The sequence below is a fragment of the Barbus barbus genome, assembly GCF_936440315.1.
Source record: "Barbus barbus genome assembly, chromosome: 2".
Lineage (NCBI taxonomy): Eukaryota > Metazoa > Chordata > Actinopteri > Cypriniformes > Cyprinidae > Barbus > Barbus barbus.
In genome coordinates this window covers 29,504,347-29,528,126 of record NC_136730.1, presented here as the reverse complement: position 1 = coordinate 29,528,126, position 23,780 = coordinate 29,504,347, and the positions used below count along the sequence as shown (strand labels likewise).

At 37.6% G+C, this 23,780-nt stretch overlaps 2 protein-coding genes and 1 pseudogene across 3 annotated transcripts; 1 reads left to right on the top strand and 2 right to left on the bottom strand.

Annotated features, from left to right (window-relative positions):
* Positions 1 to 10: 10 nt before the first annotated feature.
* Positions 11 to 2,501, bottom strand: LOC306881446 (proline-rich protein 5-like; annotated as a pseudogene). The gene is made up of 7 exons: positions 2,419 to 2,501; positions 2,287 to 2,335; positions 2,130 to 2,187; positions 1,964 to 2,051; positions 747 to 887; positions 570 to 669; positions 11 to 256 (listed from the first exon to the last, which is right to left on the bottom strand). The product of its transcript is annotated as a proline-rich protein 5-like (transcript).
* A 903-nt stretch (positions 2,502 to 3,404) lies between these two features.
* LOC306843522 (transient receptor potential cation channel subfamily M member 5-like) lies at positions 3,405 to 17,676 on the bottom strand (the record flags this gene model as incomplete). Its single annotated transcript, XM_079375044.1, has 26 exons — positions 3,405 to 5,024; positions 5,186 to 5,276; positions 5,361 to 5,433; positions 5,561 to 5,693; positions 5,941 to 6,119; positions 6,605 to 6,773; positions 7,889 to 8,063; positions 8,165 to 8,297; positions 8,378 to 8,496; positions 10,009 to 10,270; positions 10,363 to 10,461; positions 10,555 to 10,667; positions 10,746 to 10,891; positions 11,872 to 11,995; positions 13,043 to 13,186; positions 13,263 to 13,592; positions 13,689 to 13,807; positions 13,990 to 14,086; positions 14,200 to 14,385; positions 14,477 to 14,541; positions 14,641 to 14,818; positions 15,199 to 15,365; positions 15,448 to 15,628; positions 15,735 to 15,885; positions 15,967 to 16,034; positions 17,650 to 17,676. The coding sequence occupies 26 exons, from the start codon at positions 17,674 to 17,676 to the stop codon at positions 4,915 to 4,917; spliced, it is 3,639 nt and encodes a 1,212-aa protein (XP_079231170.1). The 3' UTR covers positions 3,405 to 4,914.
* Positions 17,677 to 20,073: 2,397 nt separating this feature from the next.
* Positions 20,074 to 21,548, top strand: LOC306882797 (cyclin-dependent kinase inhibitor 1B-like). Its single transcript, XM_079437691.1, has 3 exons — positions 20,074 to 20,673; positions 20,783 to 20,876; positions 21,075 to 21,548. Exons 1-2 carry the CDS (start codon positions 20,139 to 20,141, stop codon positions 20,872 to 20,874), a joined length of 627 nt encoding a protein of 208 aa, XP_079293817.1. The 5' UTR covers positions 20,074 to 20,138; the 3' UTR covers positions 20,875 to 20,876; positions 21,075 to 21,548.
* Positions 21,549 to 23,780: the final 2,232 nt, after the last annotated feature.

The following is a 23,780-nucleotide window of genomic DNA, read 5'->3' as shown; positions in this document are numbered from 1 at the left end:
ACAGATGCTTTCATAACAGATCCATAGTTTTGCAGCTGTCGTCCATCCCAGTATATGACCTACTAGTAACAGTGAGCAGCTGAATGACATAATGAGCATTTGTCCCGCTGTAACGTCATAGATTTCCCACTCGCTCGAGGTAGATCTCCCCTTCCTGTTCTACTTCAGCGGACAGCAGAGCCTTCAGAGATGTGATGAGTAATCCTGATCTCAGGATGACTCACTTGTGCTCTTGTGGCGCTTTGTTCAGTAGAGCCTATACGGGAGTGTGAGAAAGTCACAGATTTGTAGCCAAACTTAAAGGGGCTGCGACCTTTATGACGTTCCAAACCTGTAGAACTGTATTGTATGGAACCAAAAGATCATGGGACACTTTTTCCCATGTATTGAAAGTAAATGAGGACTGGCATTTTTAACCTCAAAGTCTTCCAAGTCATCGTGAATTTAGACCAACATGGGGGTGATTGTGTTTTTGTTGTTGGGGAAATGACAGAACTGAAATCAGAGATGGCAACAAAGTAAATTTGGGGTTGGATTAAACTATAATGAATCAATGTTAGTTTTCCTACTTGTGTGTCTGCAGTTCCCTAAGTAGGGTTTGACCACTAGCGTCACCAGATTCTCAAGTTGTCAATATTCCTTTGAGGGGCCTCTGGATTCCTGAACTCCCTACACATACACAAGAATGGCCATGAACGATAGAGATGCTTAAGCAGATTAATCATGGGTTCGTGGTTAACATTCACCTGTAGCACAAGTACCATTTGTGTGATGGATGCTGGGATGAGAGACAGATTCTTTTCCAGAAGGTCACCTAGAGAGAGCTGCATCAGGACCAGATCCCTGAAGCCGAGAAGCACCATCTGTCTCACTGTCAACTCCTGCCCCTGCATATAGAAAGAGAGAGAAACCGAATACAGTTCATGCAGAATCGCAATACACCCGAATAAAATTAACAACGGCTTTCTAAGGGAGTTCAACCGTAATTTTATGAAGCTACGAAAATACTTTTTGAGTGCAATGAAAACAAGATTGATGACTTTATTCAACATGTTCTCTTCAGTGTCAGTCTTCGACACGCGTTCATGAATACCTTGACACAGTTTTAGAATAATATTCTCGTATAGCTTCATAAAATTACAGTTTAACCACTGATGTCTCATGGACTATTTTAACAATATCCTTACTACCTTTCTGGGGTGAAAGGGTGACAGCGCACTGCGTTAAAATAAATGATCATTCATATTTTCATAACCGCTGGCCAAATTCAAAAACGAAACTAAAATGAAATGGTGTTTGAGAGCAAGGAGGCTCACTGGTGTTTCGGGGGCCCTACGCAGCTTGCGTATTCTGCGTATAGGGAGGACCGGCTCTGTATCTATGGAGGGTCAGAATGCTCTCTGATTCATAAAATACAAAAAATATCATAATTTGTGTTTAGAAGATAAATGAAGGACTTAGGGGTTAAACGACATGAGGGTAAACAATGACAAAGTTTTCATTTTTGGGTGAACTATCCCTTTAATTTTATCTATATTGTCAGCAAAGACTTTTACATTGTTACAGAAATTCCATTGTAAAGCCCTGTGAGTGTACATTAGTGTCTAAAAGCTCTGTATATATGCTTCATTTATTCAAACTATTATATTTGTACTAATATTTAACAATCTTGTTGTTTGTATTGTATTGTTGATCAAATAAATGCAGCCTTAGTGAGCATAAGATACTTCAAAAACTAAAATGATCTTAGCTGCAAACTTTGAAACAGTAGTGATTAGAGTGTATCATATCCTTGCTGCTTCTGATGTAGTAAGATTAGAGTAGAGAAGGTGAAACTCATTCCAGGTCAGCCTGCCGCCTCTAGCCTTGTGTCTCTAGTAAGTGCAGACCCCACCTAAATGTTTGAACCTGTTATACTAGGCAAGAATTAGATAAGGAATGTCAAGTTCACAAGCAGATTTACCTGTAGAGGATATAAAATAGCCTGCAAAGTGGGCAGAATCTCAGTGAAAACCTATCCCACACCTTGGCCAAAACAAACAGTCTCTCTCCTGAGGGAAAAAGGCCTGTTTTAATGATGGACTCTCACTCATGCACAAACAGCAGATCCACCACATCTTGTGTCTCACCTTCATGCTTCTGAATCTCATCCAAAATGATTGATAGACCTTTGGTCAAAATCTGATTCTGCAAACAATCACGTGAAGCAATATTAGCATGTTTTTCTTCTACCAATACTTTATTTTACCAGAAGAAGAACGCCAGGGCTCTGACACTCTAAAGCACCTGGAAACACTGTTTGATAAAGAAGCCCATATCTGTCCTCAGAAGCCACCTGCATGGATGATAGCAAATAGCTGCTTAATATAGTTACTGCACATTTAAAATGTGACTTTACAGTTAGTTTAGTTTATATACCTGGTATTTTCATTCAAGCAGTACAGTTCATTCGGCTGTAGTTCCTCTCCATTGAACACCTTAATAACAGCAGTGTAGATACAAAAATGAAGGCATTAATGTTTTTGAATATAAAAGTCATACTTCAAGGCAACCGAAAAACAAACTTTTACTGGAGGGGAAAAAGAAAGTGGACATTTAAAAAATATCTGTACTTGTGCTGGGACCCTGCAGGATGGTGTCAGTTGTGGATGAAATTGAATAAAAAAGTAAAGTAAAGTCGTGACGTATTGTCAAGTATGGTGACCCATACTCAAAATTGGTGCTCTGCGTTTAACCCATCCAACCCCGTATGGAGGTCTGTAAGAACATAAGGGTTCAATAAATAAGCCTGTCAAATTTAAATGAAGAAATAGAGCTTTCTTTTCAATAGCTTTTTTAATGTAACAGCCAACTGCTATGTCAGTTCACAGCAACCAGGCCATTTCCAGGTTTTTAGAGCTGTGTGAAAGTAGACAGGTGGATCTGACACATTATCTACTTCCTGTGGTAAACCAGCTTCCTGTTACTAACTGTCCTGTTCTGTTTACATATGTTCACTCATTAACCTCAAATCAACTCAACACTTTGTATCTTGTTCATTTGAGGATCCAGCACACCGACAACGTGTCTGAGTGATACAGCAAAATCCTTTCAGAAAACTATGGTACAATACAAAGTCAGAGGTGTGGCCAAAGGATGTAAGGTTCACTGGTGCCTCAGTGTGAGGCCAATCTGGGTCATGTCCTGATCATATACTCCTCCCACAACTATATATACAGGATAGATAGATAGATAGATAGATAGATAGATAGATAGATAGATAGATAGATAGATAGATAGATAGATAGATAGATAGATAGATAGATAGATAGATAGATAGATAGATAGATAGATAGATAGATGCTATTACAACCAAACACACACACATACAGATTTACACAGTCTCATGAAACACTTGGAAGAGTTTTCTACTGAATTTTTATTCTTTATTCTCATTCATTGTAGCAACAAACAATATAAATATTACAAAAATGAGTAAGAAATCATGTATGGTATTATTGATTTTGCAGCACACACAAATATATTCATCTCAAACATCTGAAACAGAAAGAAAAAAAAAAAAACTTTGTTCCAAGAGCACAAAATCATAGTAAAGGAACACAGGAAATGTAATACATACCAAGCCTCTCCATCACAGTGCAGAAATAACTATGATAGTAGCAGAGTCCTTTTCAGCTTCCTTACATAATCTAGATCAGGTCTAAAAAAAAAAACACGGTGGGTTCGTACAGAGTGAATGTGTCCTCTTTTAGTTCTGGTAATCTTACTGAAAACAGACTTTGCAAAATCCTTGTTTTCCCTCAAGGCTAATTTTGACGTCCCTTGTGCACACTGGGTAAATTTGCCAAGTCAACTGGTTACTGATTCATTACCTATGGGAACGCTATTGGTCATTCTCGATAATGAATAATCAGTGTTTTTCTGTGTGAAACTGAAGAGTGCACTGTGAAAGATGATAAGAATATTTATACATTACTGTTCAGGTGTTTGGGGCAGCATATATAAATTAATATTTTTACTCAGCAAGGATGCATTGATCAAAATACTTTTACATTGTTACAAAAATCCTGAAAAAAGTCTATCATGGTTTCCACAAAAAACAGCACAACCATTTTTAATTGTGATGATAATGTTTCTGAAGGATTATGTAACTGATGACTGGAGTAATGGCTGCTGAAAATTCAGCATTTGCCATAAATTACATTTAAAACACACTGGTCAACATTTGAAGTGGATCAAAACCTTTCAACAAAGCTGTCCTTAAACCTAAAACCAAAATGTGTTCTTGTCTTAGGACAACTTTGATCTACTTTTTTGATCCACTTCAAATGTTGACTACTGTATATTAAAATATTACTGTTTTTACTGTATTTTTTCATCAAATAAATGCAGCCTTGGTGAGCACAAGAGACTTTCAAAAACAATCTTACCGATCACAATCTTTTGAATGGTAGTGTACATATATTTATTAATTTTAAAAGCCTATTGAAACGAGGAAGTAAAGGACTTTGTAGCATTCATTCAATGGTAATTCAATTGACAAAGTTCATTTTACTGATCCAGTCTGGCCAGGATGTGATAGAAGGGCAAAAAGAACATTTATGTTCTTCCAACTACAAAATAATAATAATAACGCAATTTCAATTAACTGAAGTGCATTAACAAATTATAAAATGAAAAAAAAAAGATATTTTTATTGTATAGTGTATAGACAATTTCTATAAAGATAATTATAATTCAGTGCTATTAAGCTGCAAGAATTTAATGCACAAAGTCAAAGAAATAACTCAAAATCAGAATATCTGCATAGTGTGTATCTCATTTTGTAGCCTGGAGTTTCAATTACAATAACCTATACTAAACTATTATTCTATTTCCAGTTAAATAAAACAAATGCATAATAACGTAGCCAGATCACTGATCAATGTAAGGCAGTTTCTTGTCGGCACCATATCCTGAATGTCCTGATGGCTGCTGTCGCTTGGCTTCCTGTGGATGTGGATTTCTGGAGCTGGCAATGGACCCTGAAAAACACAGATAGCGTAGTGTTACCTTAGGAGGACAAAACCTCTGAGACAATGGAAAGAAGACACTGAGTAAGAGAGAGAACAAATGAGACACAGAGATAAGGAAGACAGAAGAAGAGACAATAGGGAGAGCAACATAATAATAAAGAAAGCCTCACGTGGGGCTTTAGGTGCATCTCTGCCACACTTCAGAGTACTTTTGTGGAAACACTCCGCAATCCAAGACAACACCTCTCCACAATACCTCACCTAGAGATGAAGTTTCACTTTCAGTAAAGTCATGAACTTAAATGATCTCAACACATTCAGTCAGCAGCTACTCCTTCACCTCACCTCAGTCTCCACTGTTGCCATGCGCTTTTCTTGCTCCTTTAAACCCCCAACCATCCTCAGCAAACTCTGCACCCTATGAAGTTACATGTAAAATGATTATGCATACACTCATTCAGCATAGATTTGCTGTAACACACTCACCTGTAGCCTAAATCTCAATATAAGTAAATGGGTTAATAACACAAGAGAGTGTAACTCACTTCGAGGAAGTGTATCTGAGTCTCTCTGCACTGCTCTCCTTGTGTTCATGCTCCAGTTTAGCCAGGTAGTTCTCCTTCTGCACCGTCTCCCATGTCATCAGCTTCTGGTCCAGTCCCGCCGATAGTTCCCTCTCTAACCATAACAAGAAAAGAGGAACAAACATTTAACCACAGTTTCTTTAAATCATTTCTTTGCTTTTTATTTGTGACGTGTTCCATTATGCCATGCGTACTTTTCTTTGTCATTTTCGATATTTCTTGAAACTTGCCTCAAAAAGAAAGTTACAAAATGGGTGTTCATTATGAATTATCAAAATAATCTGTACAGGAAGCACACACACACACACACACACACACACACAGTGTGAAGATTTACTTACCCAGCAGATCCTGCTTGGTTTCTGTAGTTTTGACGAGGCTGAGGAGAGCTTGATAGATGTGATTGATGATGATGAAGGGTGGAGCTAATGCCGGGCGGCTGTGGTATTCAACAATCAGGTTATAACGCTGAAACAACCAGAAGATGTCTGCATTCTCCTGCACCACCTGGAAGGTGTAGCTGTGAAAAGAGTTTCATAGCATTTAAAGTAAAAAAATTAAAAATAAATATATATATATATATATATACATATATATACATACATACAGTGATGGCCAAAAGTATTAGAACACTCAACAGATCTGAAAATATTGACCTTTTTTGCCTCCAAAACATGATTTCATTTCATAATGTTCATGAAACATACAGATGGTTGCTCTGAGCACGTTATCCCATCCCATGCCACTAATGTTTTATGGGTATTGTAATGGCCAATTCAACAAGAACAACAACTGAAATCTCTTAAATACTGTATGCCATGTGTTCTAATAATTTTGCCCACCACTGTATACTAAACACACACACACACACACACACACACACACACACAAACCAAACATGACTCTTTACTGGAAAAGTGCAAATACATTTGATACTGTACTTTAATACTCTGCAATGAAGAGTTTCCATAACATAGATTCTCAAAATATTAGCCAGACTCTGACCTGAACATGGCAATAAGAAGGTTAAGCAGCAGCACATTTGTGACCAGCAAATAGATGACAAGCAGCAGAATGACCAGCCAGTTTGCATAGACGTTTGGGCAGGGTGGCAGAGTGCCTAAGATGATCTCCTGCACCTCAGTAGTGCAGTTATCACCTGGAAATTTTGCCGCTGTGAAGATACATGTACAAATACAGTCAAGAATAAACTGCAATAGCTCCACCTAGTGTTCAAGTCTAATAACTAAACACAAACAGATACTGACAGAAATGATCTGACTAGACCCAATGAGCAAAAATAATAATACAAAAAAAATAAAAAAAAATCTAAAACACCTGAATCTAGGTCAAATAACTCTCTCTCTCTCTGGGTGTGTGTGCGTGTGTGTATGTGTGTGCATGTTTATGTGGTTTATGAGGACACAAATTTGTATAATGACATGGGTATGACAGAGGTATTACAATATGAAGGTGGTTTATGAGGACACTGCCTATGTCCCCGTAATTCAAAGTCTTAAAAAACATACTAAATGGTGTTTTTTTGAAAATCTAAAAATGCACAAAGTCTCCTGTGAGGGCTAAGTTTAGGTGTAGGGTTGGTGTAGGGCAATAGCACACACAGTTTGTTCAGTATAAAAACCATTACGCCTATGGAGAGTCCCCATAAACCACAAAAACCAACATGTGTGTGTGTGTGTGTGTGTGTGTGTGTGTGTGTGTGTGTGTGTGTGTGTGTGTGCCTGGCAAGAAATATTGCCTTGGCAACTAAGTGAAATAAGTTTAAGCTAAAATTACTAAATAAGTTTAAACAGCTAAATAAAAAAGCAACTTAAACAAAAATTTAATTTAAATAAGTTTAAATAATGTTACTAAAATATAAAATAATAATAACAAGTAAAAGTAACTCAATTTAAAACATAAAATATAAACTAATACTGAAAATATAAAACTAAAAGCTCATTCAAAATATTAATAATTAGTGTAATATTATATATAAATTATTTATACAGTCAAACCAAAAATTATTGAAACAACAGATATAATTTTTTATATTTTTTTTACAAGTGGGTGCAGGACACCATAGTTCATTTATGCAAGTGAGGATAGCAAAATAAAGTAAACTGTGACATATTATTCCCAAAAATTCTTCATACAGTGGACTACCTAACTGTGTACTTAAATTTAACTGCTGACAACTATTTTTATTATTATTATTATTATTTATTAACTTTTTTTTTGCAAACCGTGAGCTACAATGTGATCCAAGGAAGAATATTGACAGTGTACCATCTATTTCCTCCAGAGGAATCTGTCCAAATATATGGAGGTATGGGCGGTACAGTGCCCTGCGGAAGACCCAGTCGATGCGCGGGTCATTGGGGTGCAGAAGGGCTTGTGTCGTCACTCCATACGCTATCAGCCACACGCTCAGGAAGAACAAGAAGAAGAACACGTCTTTGATCTGTGAAACAATTTAAAAACATGATGAATGTTTTGGAGGTTAAATGGATGTTTCTTCTGACTATGATATTTATTTTTAAGTGAGGTGATGTCAAGTTTCACCATTCTCTCCACAATGATGATTTTAGGCCCGAGTTGCTTATGGATGGCAAAAATGTGAATGAGTCTTAAGGTGAAAACCATGAAGTCCAGAGCAAGAACAGTGCGGCCAGCCTCATACGTGCTTGTGGCCATCCTTGAGAAAACAAAGGATTCATATTGAGCGCATTGTTACTTTCATGCGACTCATACAACAGCACTATGTGATCATAATACCTGCATGACAATCCCACCACAAAGAGAGAGATGGCCACCATGTCACATTTGTTCCAGTTATCCTCCATATATAGCTTCATCTTCTTGAAAATACTCATGTCTTCATCCGTGAAGAAACTCTGTGGATCAGAGTGTGTTTAAAATGATCGCATACACTGAAAACCACTATAACTGCACTGTGGACTTCAGGAGGATAACCAACTAATTTTCCCCCAATAACATCGAGAAAGTCTCAAAAAAGAATTTGCTGATTGAAATGCTCAATGGTATTCCTCCACAAGCCTTGATCAATCTGTTCTGTACCTCTGCTCTGTCACTGAATCTGTCCTCATCTCATCCATAACTGTCTGGTAGCGCATATTTATTTTCATCACACATGAAGCCACACCTTTGCACATTATAGGCACCCAGCAGAAATAATCACTGGCTACCATCTACTCAAGCCATCTAATGAGTCGGAGTCCAGGAAATGGGCAGGTGAGATCATAAATGAGTATATAAAGCCTGGTCAGCACATATTTGAATCTCTGCCCTCAAAGAACCATTTCAGACCCATCAAGACAAGAATTAAAACAGTATGTGATGCCACTCTCATAAACAACTTCTCTGAACTGGATTTGTTTCTTAACCCTTCTCCCATTTTTGCTGGCACTGTTTGTTCAGCTGCTTAGGCACACTGGCCACTTCACTGCTAAACTGCATTTGTACCTGTTATTTCGAATGAACCCTACACTCCACCCTGCATGTGTGTTAATGACTTGTATTGTATTGTGTATTGAATACTGTTTGTATTTTCCTGCACTGTATTGCACTATATTATATATGGCATGTTGCATTTTACTGTATTGTAGATGAATAGTTTGTATTATGTTGCATTGCATTTTTTACTATATTTTTGTGATGTACTTTTCTGTTGTGTTTAAAGTATTAGACTTCTGAAAGGCAATTTCTATATATATTTTTAAAAACAATTCTGTATGAGGATTTAAAGTACAGATGACTAATCAGAGTACATGTTGATGGTTAACTCATACTAGAAAAGGAAATTAATTTATATTCAAATTAATTATGTGACCTTCAATACAAATCAATACAACTACTTCAATACAAATCAAATTAGAATTCAAAAGGAATTTTGTGCAGCCCTGTGTGTGACCCAGTGTGTGTGAAAACCGTCCACATTACATCAGTGTTATTTTAGTATTATTTATGTTATGTATGTATGTCATTTTTATTATATTTCTATGTAGCTTAACTTTTTCTGATTTAGTTTTAGTAATTTTAGTACTAAAACTTATTTTGAAATTAAATTAGTTTTTTTTTATTTCAGTTAGTTGCCATGGAAACACTTCTAATTTGAATTGACATTTTCTGTTTTATTTCGTTTTCATTTTATGTTAACAATAATAACACTACTCTACATATTCTAAAGAATCCTAAAATTAGAAATCAGCATTTAAAGTTTACTTTTAACTTTGTTTCTCATAATTTTGGATAAATATAATGACATATCTATCATATCTCTGCTCAAAGTCATTTAAGCAGAGAACCATAAGAGACTTTCAACATATAAACAATTTAAAAACATTCACACAGATTTTAAACAATAGATCATTGGCGTTCAGTCTTACCTGACGGATTTCCTCCAATACCAGGGTAAAGACCCAGAAGTAGAGGATAATTTCAGCTGCAGACGGGCCATGTGGTGGTGGGGGCCTGAAGTCCAAAAGGAGCACGTAACTGAACAGAAGGAGGAAGGCAAAGTACATGATGACATTCCCCAAGAACACAGTGACTGGAGCGGACCAGAAACGATTCCACTTCTGCAGCATCGCATAAATTAAAGTTCCTCTGCAACTCTGCACTGCAGAATCACCGCCACCTTCAGCAGTACTAAGAAATGAAAAAAGAAAACAGAGGTCTTCAAAAAGATCTTTCAACTTCACTGTAGTTTTTATTTATTACAGTATGAAACAGTGGCTTACACTGGGTCCTCGTCTGTGAGTAACAAGGCCTGCTCTGTTTCCAAACTGTCCAGCTCGTCAAACGGCTCCCCTGCACCTTTTCTCACTTTTTCCTCTGCACTGTGACATATACACACACACATATTGATGCACAATGAATCAAAAATCAGTTTAAATGTCACACATGGAATTAATCACGACAAATATCCCCACTTGAACTTGATGAGGTTGGTCCAAATGAGGGGAGGCATGAAGAAGGTGAGCATGAGTCTAGAGATGGAATTGTCGGTCCTCATGGCTCCCCACCAGACTTTGGTCAGCAGGGCCTGTGCAAGAGCACCCAGGTTGATCATGGGGATATGGTTGGTTGGTGGCATGATAATGTAAGAATCATAAGCTGTTACCTGGACACCATCATGAGCAAAAAAGCACTTGGCATCTGCTAAAGTGGCAAGATTCAGGACCGTTGCTTTGCTCCAGCAGCATGTTTTCCTCACCAGGAGCGAATAGGCTCTGTCTTCACTGTTAGAATAACACTCACTGAACAGATCTGTCAGAACAGTGCAGGCAGGTATCAGGACTGACAGTTCTGGTAGTTGCACTTAATATAGGCTTAATGAAACATTTCATCCAGAAATGAATATTTTGTGTCATTTACTCAACCTAACGCTGTTCTTAATTTTTAATTAAAGGGATAGTTCACCCAAAACTGAAAATTCGGTTATCATTTACTCACCTTCATGTCATTTCAAACCTGTACGATTTTCTTCCTTATGTGAAACATAAAAGAAGATATTTTGAAAAATGTCTCTGGCTTTTTTTCCCATACAGTGGAAGTCAATGGTCACCATCATTCTTCAAAATCTTCTTTTACGTTCTGGAGCCGTAAAGAAGTCATACAGGTATGGAACAACATAAGGGTGAGTAAATGATAACAGGATTTTTATTTTGGGAGAGCTAGTCCTGATTCTGTTCCTCAGACAAAACTGTTGTATGACTTCCGAAGGCTTGGAATACTGCTTTTTGTATGAAGCACTTTTACAATTTTTGGTGCATTATGAAATGCTTTACAAAATATTGTTGTATTGAAATGGGACAATGTTTTTTAAACCATAACAACATTTTTTACTATTTGTTTTACTTTTTTTTTAAACAACAGATTAAGGCCAGATTTGGGCATTTTTAGAGGAAGTTAGCATCATATTTGATCCTGGTATAAACTACAGTGACAAAGGTTTACAATAAAAAATAACTGTGAATGTGGCAGGATTATTATGACACGTAATTAAAAATGACCCTGATTTCACTGTTTTAAGTGCGTTAAACCACCTATGTTAGTATATCACTGTCAGAATATCAAAGTCTTTTATTCAGTATTTCACTAAAACTTTTATTGTAATTTAAAAAAAAGCTTCCTTGTACCTTAATATTGGATTAGTTAGTTCCCTATCAAGTAGTTTGACAAAAAATCAACAAAGATTAAATGTTTGAATGACTGTGTTCTCTGCTTGGTAGTGGTGTGATTTTCACCCATAGCAAACTGCTCATATTTGGCATTCTTCATACTGCGAGCAGTCTCTGCTTCAGTAGCCAGATGGGCCATCTCCTTCATTATCTTACAGCCCACCAGAGCAGCTGCCACGGCCTCCGGGCCCTAAAAAACACAAACAGCTATTAAAGATGAATGTTGAATAATGCATTGAACAAGTTAGGGTGACCATACGTCCTTCCTTTCCATGTCCTGGCTGGGATTTCTAAACTTCCTAAAATGTCTGGGTTTTGTTGCTTTGTTTCCTACTGACATGCTCTCTACAGTCCTCATACTTTATATTTAGACATATTTGCATTAGTTTGACCATTCTCTGTAGAACGGTCAACCTTCTAACAATCCACGATTGGTCAATTATAAGACCTTATAAGACGTAAGACCTTTGTTCATCTTCAGAACACAAATTAAGATGTTTTTGAACCCAGGTCAGAGCTTTCTGACCTCGCATAGACAGCAACCTCGCAGCTACCTCGTTCAAGGTCCAGAAAGGTAGTAAGGACATCATTAAAATAGTCCATGTGGCATCAGGGTTCCACCTTAATTTTATGAAGCTACAAGAATAGCGCGCGCAAAGAAAACAAAATTATGAATTTATTCAACAATTCCCTTCTGTCATTTTTGGGTGAGGTATGCCTTTAATTTAAGATTTTCCTATGGGTTTTTAATTATTATTATTTTTTATTATTGAGCAAAATAAGATCTATGGTAAACATAACTTGAAGATACCTGGACGTTTTGCAGCAGCACTCTATTGGAAAGCAAAGCCAAAACCAGGACATTTTAAGCAATTTAGAAATCCTGGCCAAAACATGCTCTGGAAAGAAGAGAACATATGATCACCCTAAATACTTTGCATACAAATAAGCAAAAATTGTGAACCACAAAAATGGAAAAACTAAAACAGTAAATTCATTCAGTATTTATTCTTAGCTTGTGAGTACTTTTGTTCATGCAAATTGCTCTTTGTTCACCCACACTTATAAAGTTTAATCTGTGAACTTTACTAAGGTCATCTGTGATCCTCAACAGCAAATGACTGGTAATCAATGGGACTTAGGTACTAACTTCTGTTAAGGTCTAAAGAACGAATTGTGAACATGTAAATGGACTTATGAAAATGAGTTCATCGCTCATATCGGTTTATTGACTCACCATTGCCCAGAAGTAGTTTGCCATTTCCTGCCTATTTTGCAGGATAGCCCAGAGAAAGAGGTCTCTCCAAGGGTGATCACAACGGCGGTCCATGTCTGGGAGGTTTTTCTGGCTGTGGAAAAGCCGGCCTTTCCCCATCCTCTCCTGCAGCAGATAGCATTTTATAGCAGGACTGTAGCATGGTGGGTTTTGTCTAAGTGCGTGTTAAAGGCCCACTCACCGCTGGAAGTTTTTGGTAAAAACCCCTACAGGTGTCATCAAGAAAGTCTTTGAGGACTTTGGAGACCTCATGGAAAGTGAAACGAGGCCTGTGGTCACCGGGTTCCATGTGAGGGTGTCCTGACATCCTTTTGCTAGCCAAATGAACCTGATGCTTTTTCAGGAGCAGGGTGTGAAGGAGGTTTTTTTCAGAAACAGAGCAGTAGAGTTCCTGAAGACGGCCATAAGTTAGGAATTCATTGATGTTCACGCCGTTATCCACAAACAAACGCACAAAGTCAGGCTTGTCATTTATCAATGCCTCCATCATCACCTCCTCCAGGTCCTGAGCCTAAAAGAGCATAAGGATATAGTGCGTATGAGAATCAAAACAAGTACTGATAATTACAACTAAAACAAAATTTGGTTTTAAAAGTTTCATTCTCACACTCCATGCCACATCTCCACTGAAGATCTCACTTTTAGCAATGTCCACCCTATTCCAGGCCACAGCCAGTTTCAGCTCATCCAGGAAGTCCTGTGCTTCCTGACTTTGACTCTTACAAGCTGAGCCCAGACAAGAACATTTATGAACTCACTGACATCATTATACAGAAATATATAATCCCTACAAACATTCTAATAGAGAAACATACGGTTCCCCCATATGTTTGCAGGAGTTAGTATAAAATCACAGTTATACACCCCCATATGTTTGCAGGAGTTAGTATAAAATCACAGTTATACACCTTTAACCAGTGCTTTGAGAATTACTGTGTCCAGTTCTGAGTCCTGTTCTGGGTCATGAACTGTCAGCAGGTGACCATGGTCCAATATTCTCTGGACCTAAGGTACAAAATCTGAGTCTTTACACAAATTACTTGTGCCTAAAACAGCATGATCCATGCTTGCATAAAAGCACAATGTCTAACTATCTTAAAACAAAGATTGTCCTTTACCAGTTTTACCCAGGAAGGGATTTCAGTGCTGTGTAGACCATTGGTAAAGGTGTTTATCAACAGCTCTTGGACCATGTCAGCTTCCGAGCATCCTCTGTCCATCAGGGTCACTAAAATATCAGCGACTCCTCCTGAGCCAGCTAAAATCAGCCAGGGTATTGAATTCTGAATATTCTTGTACATTTTCTGTAAGAAGGGATTGAAATTGGATATTACCATCATGCTATAACAAAACACTTCATTAGATATATTTAAAAAATAAAATGTTAAGAGTGACCTGTAATATCCTTGGCTCTCCATGAACCAGAAGACATAAGACAGGGATTTCTATACTGCCTGTGCCTGTTAGAACAATAAACTCCTTTGGAAATATATGCACAAGAAGGTAAAACTTTGCTAAATCTACAGAGATATTTGGGTAAAAAATGCATCTCAACTCACCCCCATATCCTGTGCGCTGCTGAGAGATGTGTTTGAGCATCTTGACTCTCATCTCACCAGTGGCTCCAGGTCTCTGTGGGTCCTCGTCCACCAGAATGAAATGAGAATGATTGCAGTCCAAAGAGTACACTGCACCGTGGGGAAGATCCTCAAATGGATATGTTGCTGGATGATCAGGCTAAACAAAAATACCAAATTATAAAAAATAAACACTGTTCAACAGCTTATAAAAACAATCTTAATTTGATAAAAAAAAAAAAAAAAAAAATATATATATATATATATATATATAAATAAATAAATAAATAAATAAACAAATATATATATATATATATATAACAAACAAACAAACAAACAACAACATGAAAACTAAGTGCAAAGATTCTAACTTTCTGGGTCTTAGGACTAATTTCTGCAGCACTCTCTTGTGTAACGAAAAGTCCACATGCTTTTTCCATTCAACTAAATCATATAATTGCAACATAAATCACATAGTTATGACATCAAAATGTATCATTTGAGAAGACCTTTCTATTCATGTCAGCAGGTAGTTCTCACCCTTGCAGCCAGTAGAATATCCCTGTTCTGAATCATGTTCCAGGGAGCAATTCCAATGGCCACCACTCGCACCTTAGGGGAAGTGCTCGCTAGCGAATGGTCCCTTACAGCCTGACCCAAGTTCTTGGTGATGCCAAAACGCAAACCACTGGTGAGGATCCATGCCCCTGTGGAGATCAAGGGTCATAGGTCTGTAACAGTCAAAAAGAGATTGCGATTTTTGTTTTTAATGAACAATAAATTACCCACCTGTGCTCTGTGCTGCCTTCACAAGGCCTTTCCTAAGTGTGTCCCTCAGCCACGGCTTCATCTGAGCCACTTCATCCCCTCCCATTAGTGCCACCACCAGATGAGGAGGGGCCAGACCCCACTGCTTAGTCAACATCTGGTAGATTTCAGCTGGATCTGTGGAGCTGGTTACCCTGACAAACTGGACTGACAAATAAAGTCTGTGAATAATGTGCACAAGCTTGGACTCATCAGTGGTGAATTTGAGTTACAATGAAAAAATTCTGTAAATATCTGTCCTTATATACCTTGCCCCTGGTCCGACTGACTCCAACAAAATCAATATCGCCCAAACGTCCGGCCGTCCATTGGGGTTTATCAAATCTCTCATTTCCCTTCTCGCCCATTTGAATAACAGACTCTGTAAGTGGGGTGTAACACGGACATCCCGGTAGAAATCTGCAAATAGTGTCGCAAAAGCTCAAGAATTCTGAACGGTGTGAAGTATTTAGTGGTAATAAGTGGTGCAACTAGTCTCACCCATGTTCTTGGGACTCAATCAACAGTTCCCCACATCGCAGACACCTCCTGCCCTGCCGTAACACCCCCTACAGACAGAATTAAACTGCATTTGCATCACAGTCGAGTCAGGTGCAGCCACATGAGCTGCTGATTTGTTCAGCGAGGCACTTCAGGTAGTTGGAAATGTTTATGTAAAGCAGAAGCAATTTTCATTTTCATTCTTTACACCCATGCAAAAATGCCCTCCCTTCTGGTAAAGGCAGAGCCACACATGAACTGAGAAACTGATGTTCTTTTTACCAACCAGAGGTAAAGTTAGAGAAAGAAAGAAAGAAAGAAAGAAAGAAAGAAAGAAAGAAAGAAAGAAAGAAAGAAAGAAAGAAAGAAAGAAAGAAAGAAAGAAAGAAAGAAAGAAAGAAACAAACAAAGAACAAGTTAAAGACAAAAAAGGAAAGACACTAGATTGCAGCTGCATGGCATATGAATATGGAAATATGCATTGCCATAATAAATCACCCATGTAAACTTACATATGTCATTATAAACACTAATAGCAGCCATAATTGATCACCCACAGAAGTTGTCTATATGCAATTGACAACTAAAGCTTATTTGCATCCTGGTCAACAAGTGATTATGAAGTCACTTCACTTCATGTGGTTGAAGAGGCACGGACAGAAACAGCCATAGTAAACAGGGAACAGAAGCATAATGCTATAAACACATTTCAGGCAGTTCACAGCATGTGATTGATGTAATCAGACTTGAATGAGCTTGATTAATCCCTTTTCAATCAATTTCATTCAAATGCTATCAGGTTCAGGTATAGCTTTCTCCATGCCTGCTTCATGCCAGCCATTTTAAACCCTTTGAAACTTCCAGTTTCCTAATGGTTGCCGTTAATTTCATTGTTTTAAGCAGGAGACACAATATGGTTTGATCAGTTAATATGCAGTTGCTCCCAATCTGCAGTCATTGTGAGATGCTCATTGAATGTTTATGTAAAACGTGAATAAATAATAATGGATTCCTGAAGGGAGGATCTGATTATTGAAAAGTACCAATGACATCTATGCAAACATGACTGATGTGTGTGTGTGGGTGTGTGTGGAGATGTACAGGAGTTGCCTATGATTTGACTAGGGGATGAGATGGGGTGTATGAGAGAGGAAAATGCCATAGACACTGCAGCACACAAACACAATCATTTGCATTAAAGGTCACACACAGACATTTGATCGTGAGGAAACAGATCTTTAGCAATGACACTTTATCAATTAATTGTTTTTACTATTACAAAGTCATTTTATCTCTTCACAGATTTTTTTTTTAAGAAAATATATTTTCTTCAGTGTCAACTGTGAACTTGAAAAGTCAAGACCCAATAAAAACCCAATAAAATGAAAAAAATAAATAAAATAAAACTAGAGGGTTTGTCCTGAAACCAGTACCTTAAAATTTCAGAAACATCTAAGGCTGTAGAGGTATGTGAACAATAATTTGAAATGCTAAGTTTCATATATATATCATAGTAGGCTATTATTCACAAAACGCTAAATGAAAATATTTTCTACATTAATGTGGCTGCATCTTTACATATTTTGCTGTGAATGCTGTGAAACTTTTCAGCAATTTATAAACAACTCCACAGAAATGATCTGGACTCTCATGCCATGTTTTTTGCTAAAAGAGCTGACTTACCAGAGGAGTATCCTGATGCCGCAGCATATCTGGATATTGGCTTTGCTCTTGGATCCTCTAGGCCACTACAAGCTTGGGCAGCTCTGAGTGTCACCAGGAAGTGAATCGGAGGGTTTATGATGACAAAACCACTCCCTAACCAACTGCTGCTACCTACGTTCAACCATACCTGCCTGCCGCCACCATAAGCATTCCTTACAGTAATACAGCAACAGGAGAATAGCTTCAAAATAGGTGATTAATTTACTTTACATGCTTTCTATTAGATTCTCCCTCATTAGCTTTAGACATTTGAAATATTTGAAATGTTGAAGATTTTAAGACTGCTTAAAATACGTGGAGGTCTTTTTTTTATATAAATGTTGCTAATTTGTTAAAAATAACTTTTTTAACACAGGAAAGCTTCTTAAACTTTTCAGAATTCTTAGATTTGGAAAAACTAGCATTCAAAAGACTGTTGTAACTAGAATTAAAGAAAGACACCACAGGAGAATATAGATTGATTTATAAATCAATAAATAGCTACATAATAATAACTAATATACATCAAACCTCCACAGCCGATTAATCACAGTAAAGACAGTTGATTTGTATTACAAGTTTTCTTAAATGTTATGTTTAAATATGCAAATGAAGCATTATGTATAAACGTCCAGAACAGATATCTGAGCACTGGATAAAATCAGGTTTCTTTTTGTTGATATATAATTCCATTTAAAAATGTAATTGAAATCTACAGCTGCAAATAGATCAAATGTCATTAAATAAACGCTTAAATGTCTATTAATCTAACTTTTTTCTCCTAGTATGAAAGTTATACCCCGGTATAGAAGGGGACGTTCTCGCGACCTTGCGCAACGTTCCGTTAAAGTCCTGTAAAGGTGACGAAAGTCCCAAACCTTTACAGAACATTAGGGACGTTCCTAAAACGTCCTCGTTTGGTTTTGAAAGTGCTGCTGTTCAACGTTCCCAATATGACTTAAGGGGAACCCGTAATGGTTATTCTATAGTCATCAACTGAGGTTTTCCGTCGCGCGAGTTAGCCACTAGGCGTCAGCAACTCCTAAATTACAGCACGAAGGCGAAGAGGATGTCGAAGTCGTCCTCAAAATGTGTGTAAATCCACCACAGGCTCTGTACAGTAGCAGGAAGGCATCATCGAGATGCCTTGTTTGAGTAAAATCAGGTTACTTCAGAGATGTGCTATCACCACTATGCAGACTAACTACTAGGCCATACCAAGTAGGCCTATGCAAAAACTCAATTTCATATATTCAGGATGAGCTGGCCTAATTATTTAAGAAACAAATGTTATCTGTTTTGTAGCTAATAAGTTAAAATATTAAATGTGAAATATATAAGTGAATGTGCGTCGCTCACCCAGAGCGAAGTGGCTGGTGCGCAGCGATACGCTATGTTAACCGTATCCTGGGAAACTTAACACATATTGTGGAATATATATATAAATTTGATGTAACAATATTAGCATGTTTTATTTGGGTGGGTAGCTGTAGCTGGTGCTACTTTCGAGTTAGGCCTTTACGCAGAGTAATTTGTTCCTTATCGTAAAGCAAATCTCCTCCGCTCAAGATCGAGATGATTTTGAGGCCCCCGTTGGTTGGCAGCGCTGACTGGATCTGGATTCAACGTTTAGATTCGTATGCCATTTCGATTTCGATGTTATATTTATGTTTTATACTTGCATTCAGCGCTTATTTCATAATTTATACTAGAGGCGTAAATGTAAATCTGAGGTGTGGCATTTGAAAACACACAGTTTTAAATTTTTGTTCGAAATAAATGTAGCATTTACCAAACCCGTTGCCTTAAAATTAAGTAAATAATAATTTACAAAAATAAGTGAATTGTCAAGTTCACTTAACTTTTTTTATTATTATTATTATTATTTAAGGCAACAAGTTTCCTCAATTGTTTAAAGTTAAGTCAACTCATCACTTTTTACAGTGTATGCAGTTGGTGCTCATTTACTAAAACTAATTTGCACTGAATCAAACACTGCTTAAACTGAGCCAGCACAAGTGGGGCTACACACTAGAACAGGAAGACCAACATTGTTGTTAATGAAGATAAATACCGCAGACTAAACCTAACCCGAATATTGTAAATATTGTAAATATTTTAAAATAACGCTAGTAACAGTAATGTTTACCTTTATTAATGAAATGATTTTATACAAATAACACTTTGGTAGGAATAAATCTGTTTAAAATATTAGGCCTATAACATTTCTTCTTTTTTTTCTTTCAAAACAATCACTTATTTCAAGGTATTCATGCATGGCCCGAGGGGGAAGGTGCCTTTGCTGGTGCTGGTGGGGGGTTTATTGCACAGGGCGTGGTGTTCGTCTAGCCAATCGGAGGCCTTTTCTCGTACAAACACTGGCCTTTAACCACCGGCACAGATATAAACAGACTAGAGACAACAAGAACCAAACAAACGTCGGCGTAAGGCATTGACTTTTAGGCATCATGGCAAACGTGGACATATCAAGCAATCTGGAGCGTCATATTGCACGGAGGACCTTTCCTCTTCTCGCGCGCACAAAGGTTTGCCGTAACCTTTTCGGACCCGTGGATCACGAGGAGCTGAACGGCGAAATGAAACGCAAACTCCAGGAGATCTCCGAGCGAGACCAGAGCCGGTGGAATTTTAACTTTGAGACCAACTCGCCTTTGCCCGGAGATTACGAGTGGGAGGCGATTTCAGAGGACGCTGTGCCGTTTTTCTACAAGGATAAAGTGCAAAGCCCGAGAGCTCGCGCCGCGGCGTCTGTTAATGCAACAGGAGACGCGTCCAGCGATGTTGACTGCGGGTTACATGGGGGTTCCAGGGGTCCGCTAGTTCAAGAATCCGCGGACGTCCCGAGTCGAGCCAACGAAATTAACCAGGAGAACCTCTCTGGTGCACTCAACTCAAGACCAGCTCGTTCTTCAGTCCTCAGAAACAGGCGGAAGAGGTCACTCATCCCAGAGACCCCCAGAAACAGCACGCCACAAATTACAGGTAAATGCCTTCAAACTATAAATGAACAACGGGAACTATTAATCTCTCGACATTTAATGTGAAATGCGAGCAAACATGTCTAACAGTTTATAATATTGATTTCCACCAGACTTCTTCCCGAAAAGAAAAAGGACCCTGCTAGAGCTTCAAGCCGGCTCATCCACCAGCACTGAAGTAACGCCACGCAAAACAATAAGATGATGGTACGTGTCTACATCAAGGCAATATTATTATGATTTTAATCATTACATTATTATTTGTATTAGTCTAATACTAATTGTAGTAAGCTTCTAAGTGATTGAAGACAACGAATTCCGTTTAATTCACCTTTATTTAAATGCACGTGCTCTATGTTTAGCTGCTGAACAAACGCTAATTCTGCCGTTTTCTTTGCTTTTCAGATGTTTGCACTCCATGCAGCAGTCCACCTGTGTTTATCTGCAGAGCGGATGAAAGAAAACAAGGGGACGAGACTTTTACTCTCTCTCTCAACTCATGTAGCAATAATGGCTCCGCCAACAGAGACTTTGTTGCAGTGTTACAAATGTCTAAACGGTGCAATTTTATATTTGGCTTTTGTTTGAACTGTGTAGAGGGCTAGGCCACGCTGCTCTAAATAGACTGGAGCGATACCTGTTTGTTTTATTTTTTTAAATATACTAACTTATTTTATTTATGCTCATAATAGTTGATTCCTCTTTATTATTTACAGCTTATTGATTTTTATTATTTCGGCCATATTTTATGTTGTATTTTATTTAAGTTTTTGTTTGCAACAACATGCAAGAATGTTTCTGAGCCATGTTTGTTAAAATATATTCTGTAGCTCACGCTGTACCTTTGAATCAAAGTGTAAATTAAATTATATTTTTGATAACCTGGTCGTATTCACGTGTGTTCCTGTGAAAGTCATGCATGCTGTTCAAATACATAATTGTGCATCATGGGATGTGGGTAAACGGCAGAAAAAAAATTGGCCCTTCACTTTTGAGCGTCAACATTTTGCCCGTGACAAAAAAAACCTCTAAACAGGAGGGACTCAGCTGTTCCGCCCTCAGTGTTTGTGGGGAGGGATATGCGGGCAGCTGCGTGCTATAGGGAGGATTTAAATGCCATTTTCTTTCCATAATGAAGGAGGCAGGTGCCCTTGGAACCCCGCTTTGTCCACATAAGACCTTCATTTTCAGCACCCTCTCAGCTATCCCGCTAATGAAACACTTACCAAGACTTGAACAAAATGGGCTCCTTCTATTTACACGCCAACCACCTGCCTCCCCTCCCCCTTACCTACACAGTATCTGTGAATAACATTTACTATAGATACCACCACTCGCCAGATCTTTATAATGTCATTGAGACAGGAGAAAAGCTAAAGGCAAAAGAAAGAGAACAAAAAACGATAGACAAAATAGTGACCAAAACGAAAATAATGCTGAGCAAAAAAGGTAAACCGTAACCAAAATATTAAATCTAGAATATTTAGTTAGTCTGTCCAACTAGATTATTATTATTATTATTTTTTGACTGATTCGTTTAATTTGACCATAGACTATTAAGAGTAGGCTATCACGCTTCTACTTAAATGCATATTTATCATTGATTAGGCTATGCCAAAGTCTTGTATCTCAAATGACGAAAAAAAAGCAACATCAATCCACGTAAAAATAAAAATAATATAAATGTTATGAACAGCTACGTTTGTAAGAGTAGGCCTAATATACTTTACAACTTTGATAATAAACTTGGAAAGAAACGATAAAACAGGCAGCATTCACAATAGGAAAATGGTTTAGCTTATTCTTTGGATTTTACACGAAATCAAGAAGCTTTGGGATTTTGAGAAATCAAATTTTATCAGAAAAAAAATCAAATAAATCTTCTGGAATATGCTCATCAACGAATTGTACATAGCTATTACCCCGATTTATTTATTTATTTCCTTTAATTCGCGTCGTTCACGTTTGGTATAGGTGAAGAGTGCCAGTGTTTCGCCAGATATAGCCTTTCTCTAAAGAAGTTTCCCATTTCCATGACCATCTGGCACCAAAAAAGGCCAAATTGAACAAAGGCCGCTAAAGGCGTAAGGCGAAGCGAGTGCCATCGCATTCACCTGCAAATGAGGCTTTGTGCTCTCATAGAAGCACTCGGTGCTCACAAATCCTGTTTGCTTTTGTTTCTAGTCCGTATCTAGTCGTGTGCGAGAAAACAGAGATGCTCCAGTCCGTCGTGCCAGCGACTGGCCCTCATTCAAGTGAAGAAACCAATAACGCAGAGACGTGAAACTCAATTGCAGAAAGATAACAGTTTAAATAAACATGCACTTTGAATGTAAACATAATTAATTATAATAGTAATACAATAAATCTTAATAATTTTATTATTACGTATTTTGTTACACTCTGACCAAAATAGGCCTTGAATTACTATTGATGTAAGAACAGGTGTAATGTGAGTAAAGGTTTATGCAATAGTAAGCATTATGGTCAAGAAGTAAAATAATTCTGTTTAGCTGAACGAATTTTTATCTTACGCAAGCCTACAGACTATACAGACTAGCAGACACGAAAATATTATTACACCACCGTGCATCATAATTGTTAATGAAAAACGAGGATTTTAATAAACGTAAATGTTATTTGTAATGTGAGGAACCCCAGGGTTTATCCGGACCTCATTATTTGAGCTTTTACACTAAAATCATTATGTCCAGATTGACAGGGTTTCCAATATGTTCCGTTATAGCTCAGCTGGGTTTCCTGACCAGATGGATTACCTCCTCGGGCTCATGGGACCTCGACTTTTATCAGCAAGTCCCACAGAGACACATTCATTCAGCCCGTGCAGTCTGTACATCATTAAATGAAGTTAAGAGTTCAATTCGATTCGGACAAAAACATTATTTAAATCGCGCTCGTTTATTTGACTAAAAACCAACAATGGTGTAAAGGAAAAGTTCTGCATTAATACTGCAAAATACTGCATCAGTAAACACTGAACTAAAATTTGATCAAGTAATTGGAATAAGTTAATAGCTATAGCCTATAAAGACAGGTGTTTTATCAGTCTTTTTTCTTACCATTTTTATCTACTTTTTTTCTATTCTAGTT

Coding starts and splice junctions, on each gene's coding strand:
- LOC306882797 (XM_079437691.1), top strand. CDS start 20,139: ATGGCAAACGTGGACATATCAAGCAATCTGGAGCGTCATATTGCACGG. Junction 20,674..20,782: donor CAGCACGCCACAAATTACAG/GTAAATGCCTTC, acceptor GATTTCCACCAG/ACTTCTTCCCGAAAAGAAAA.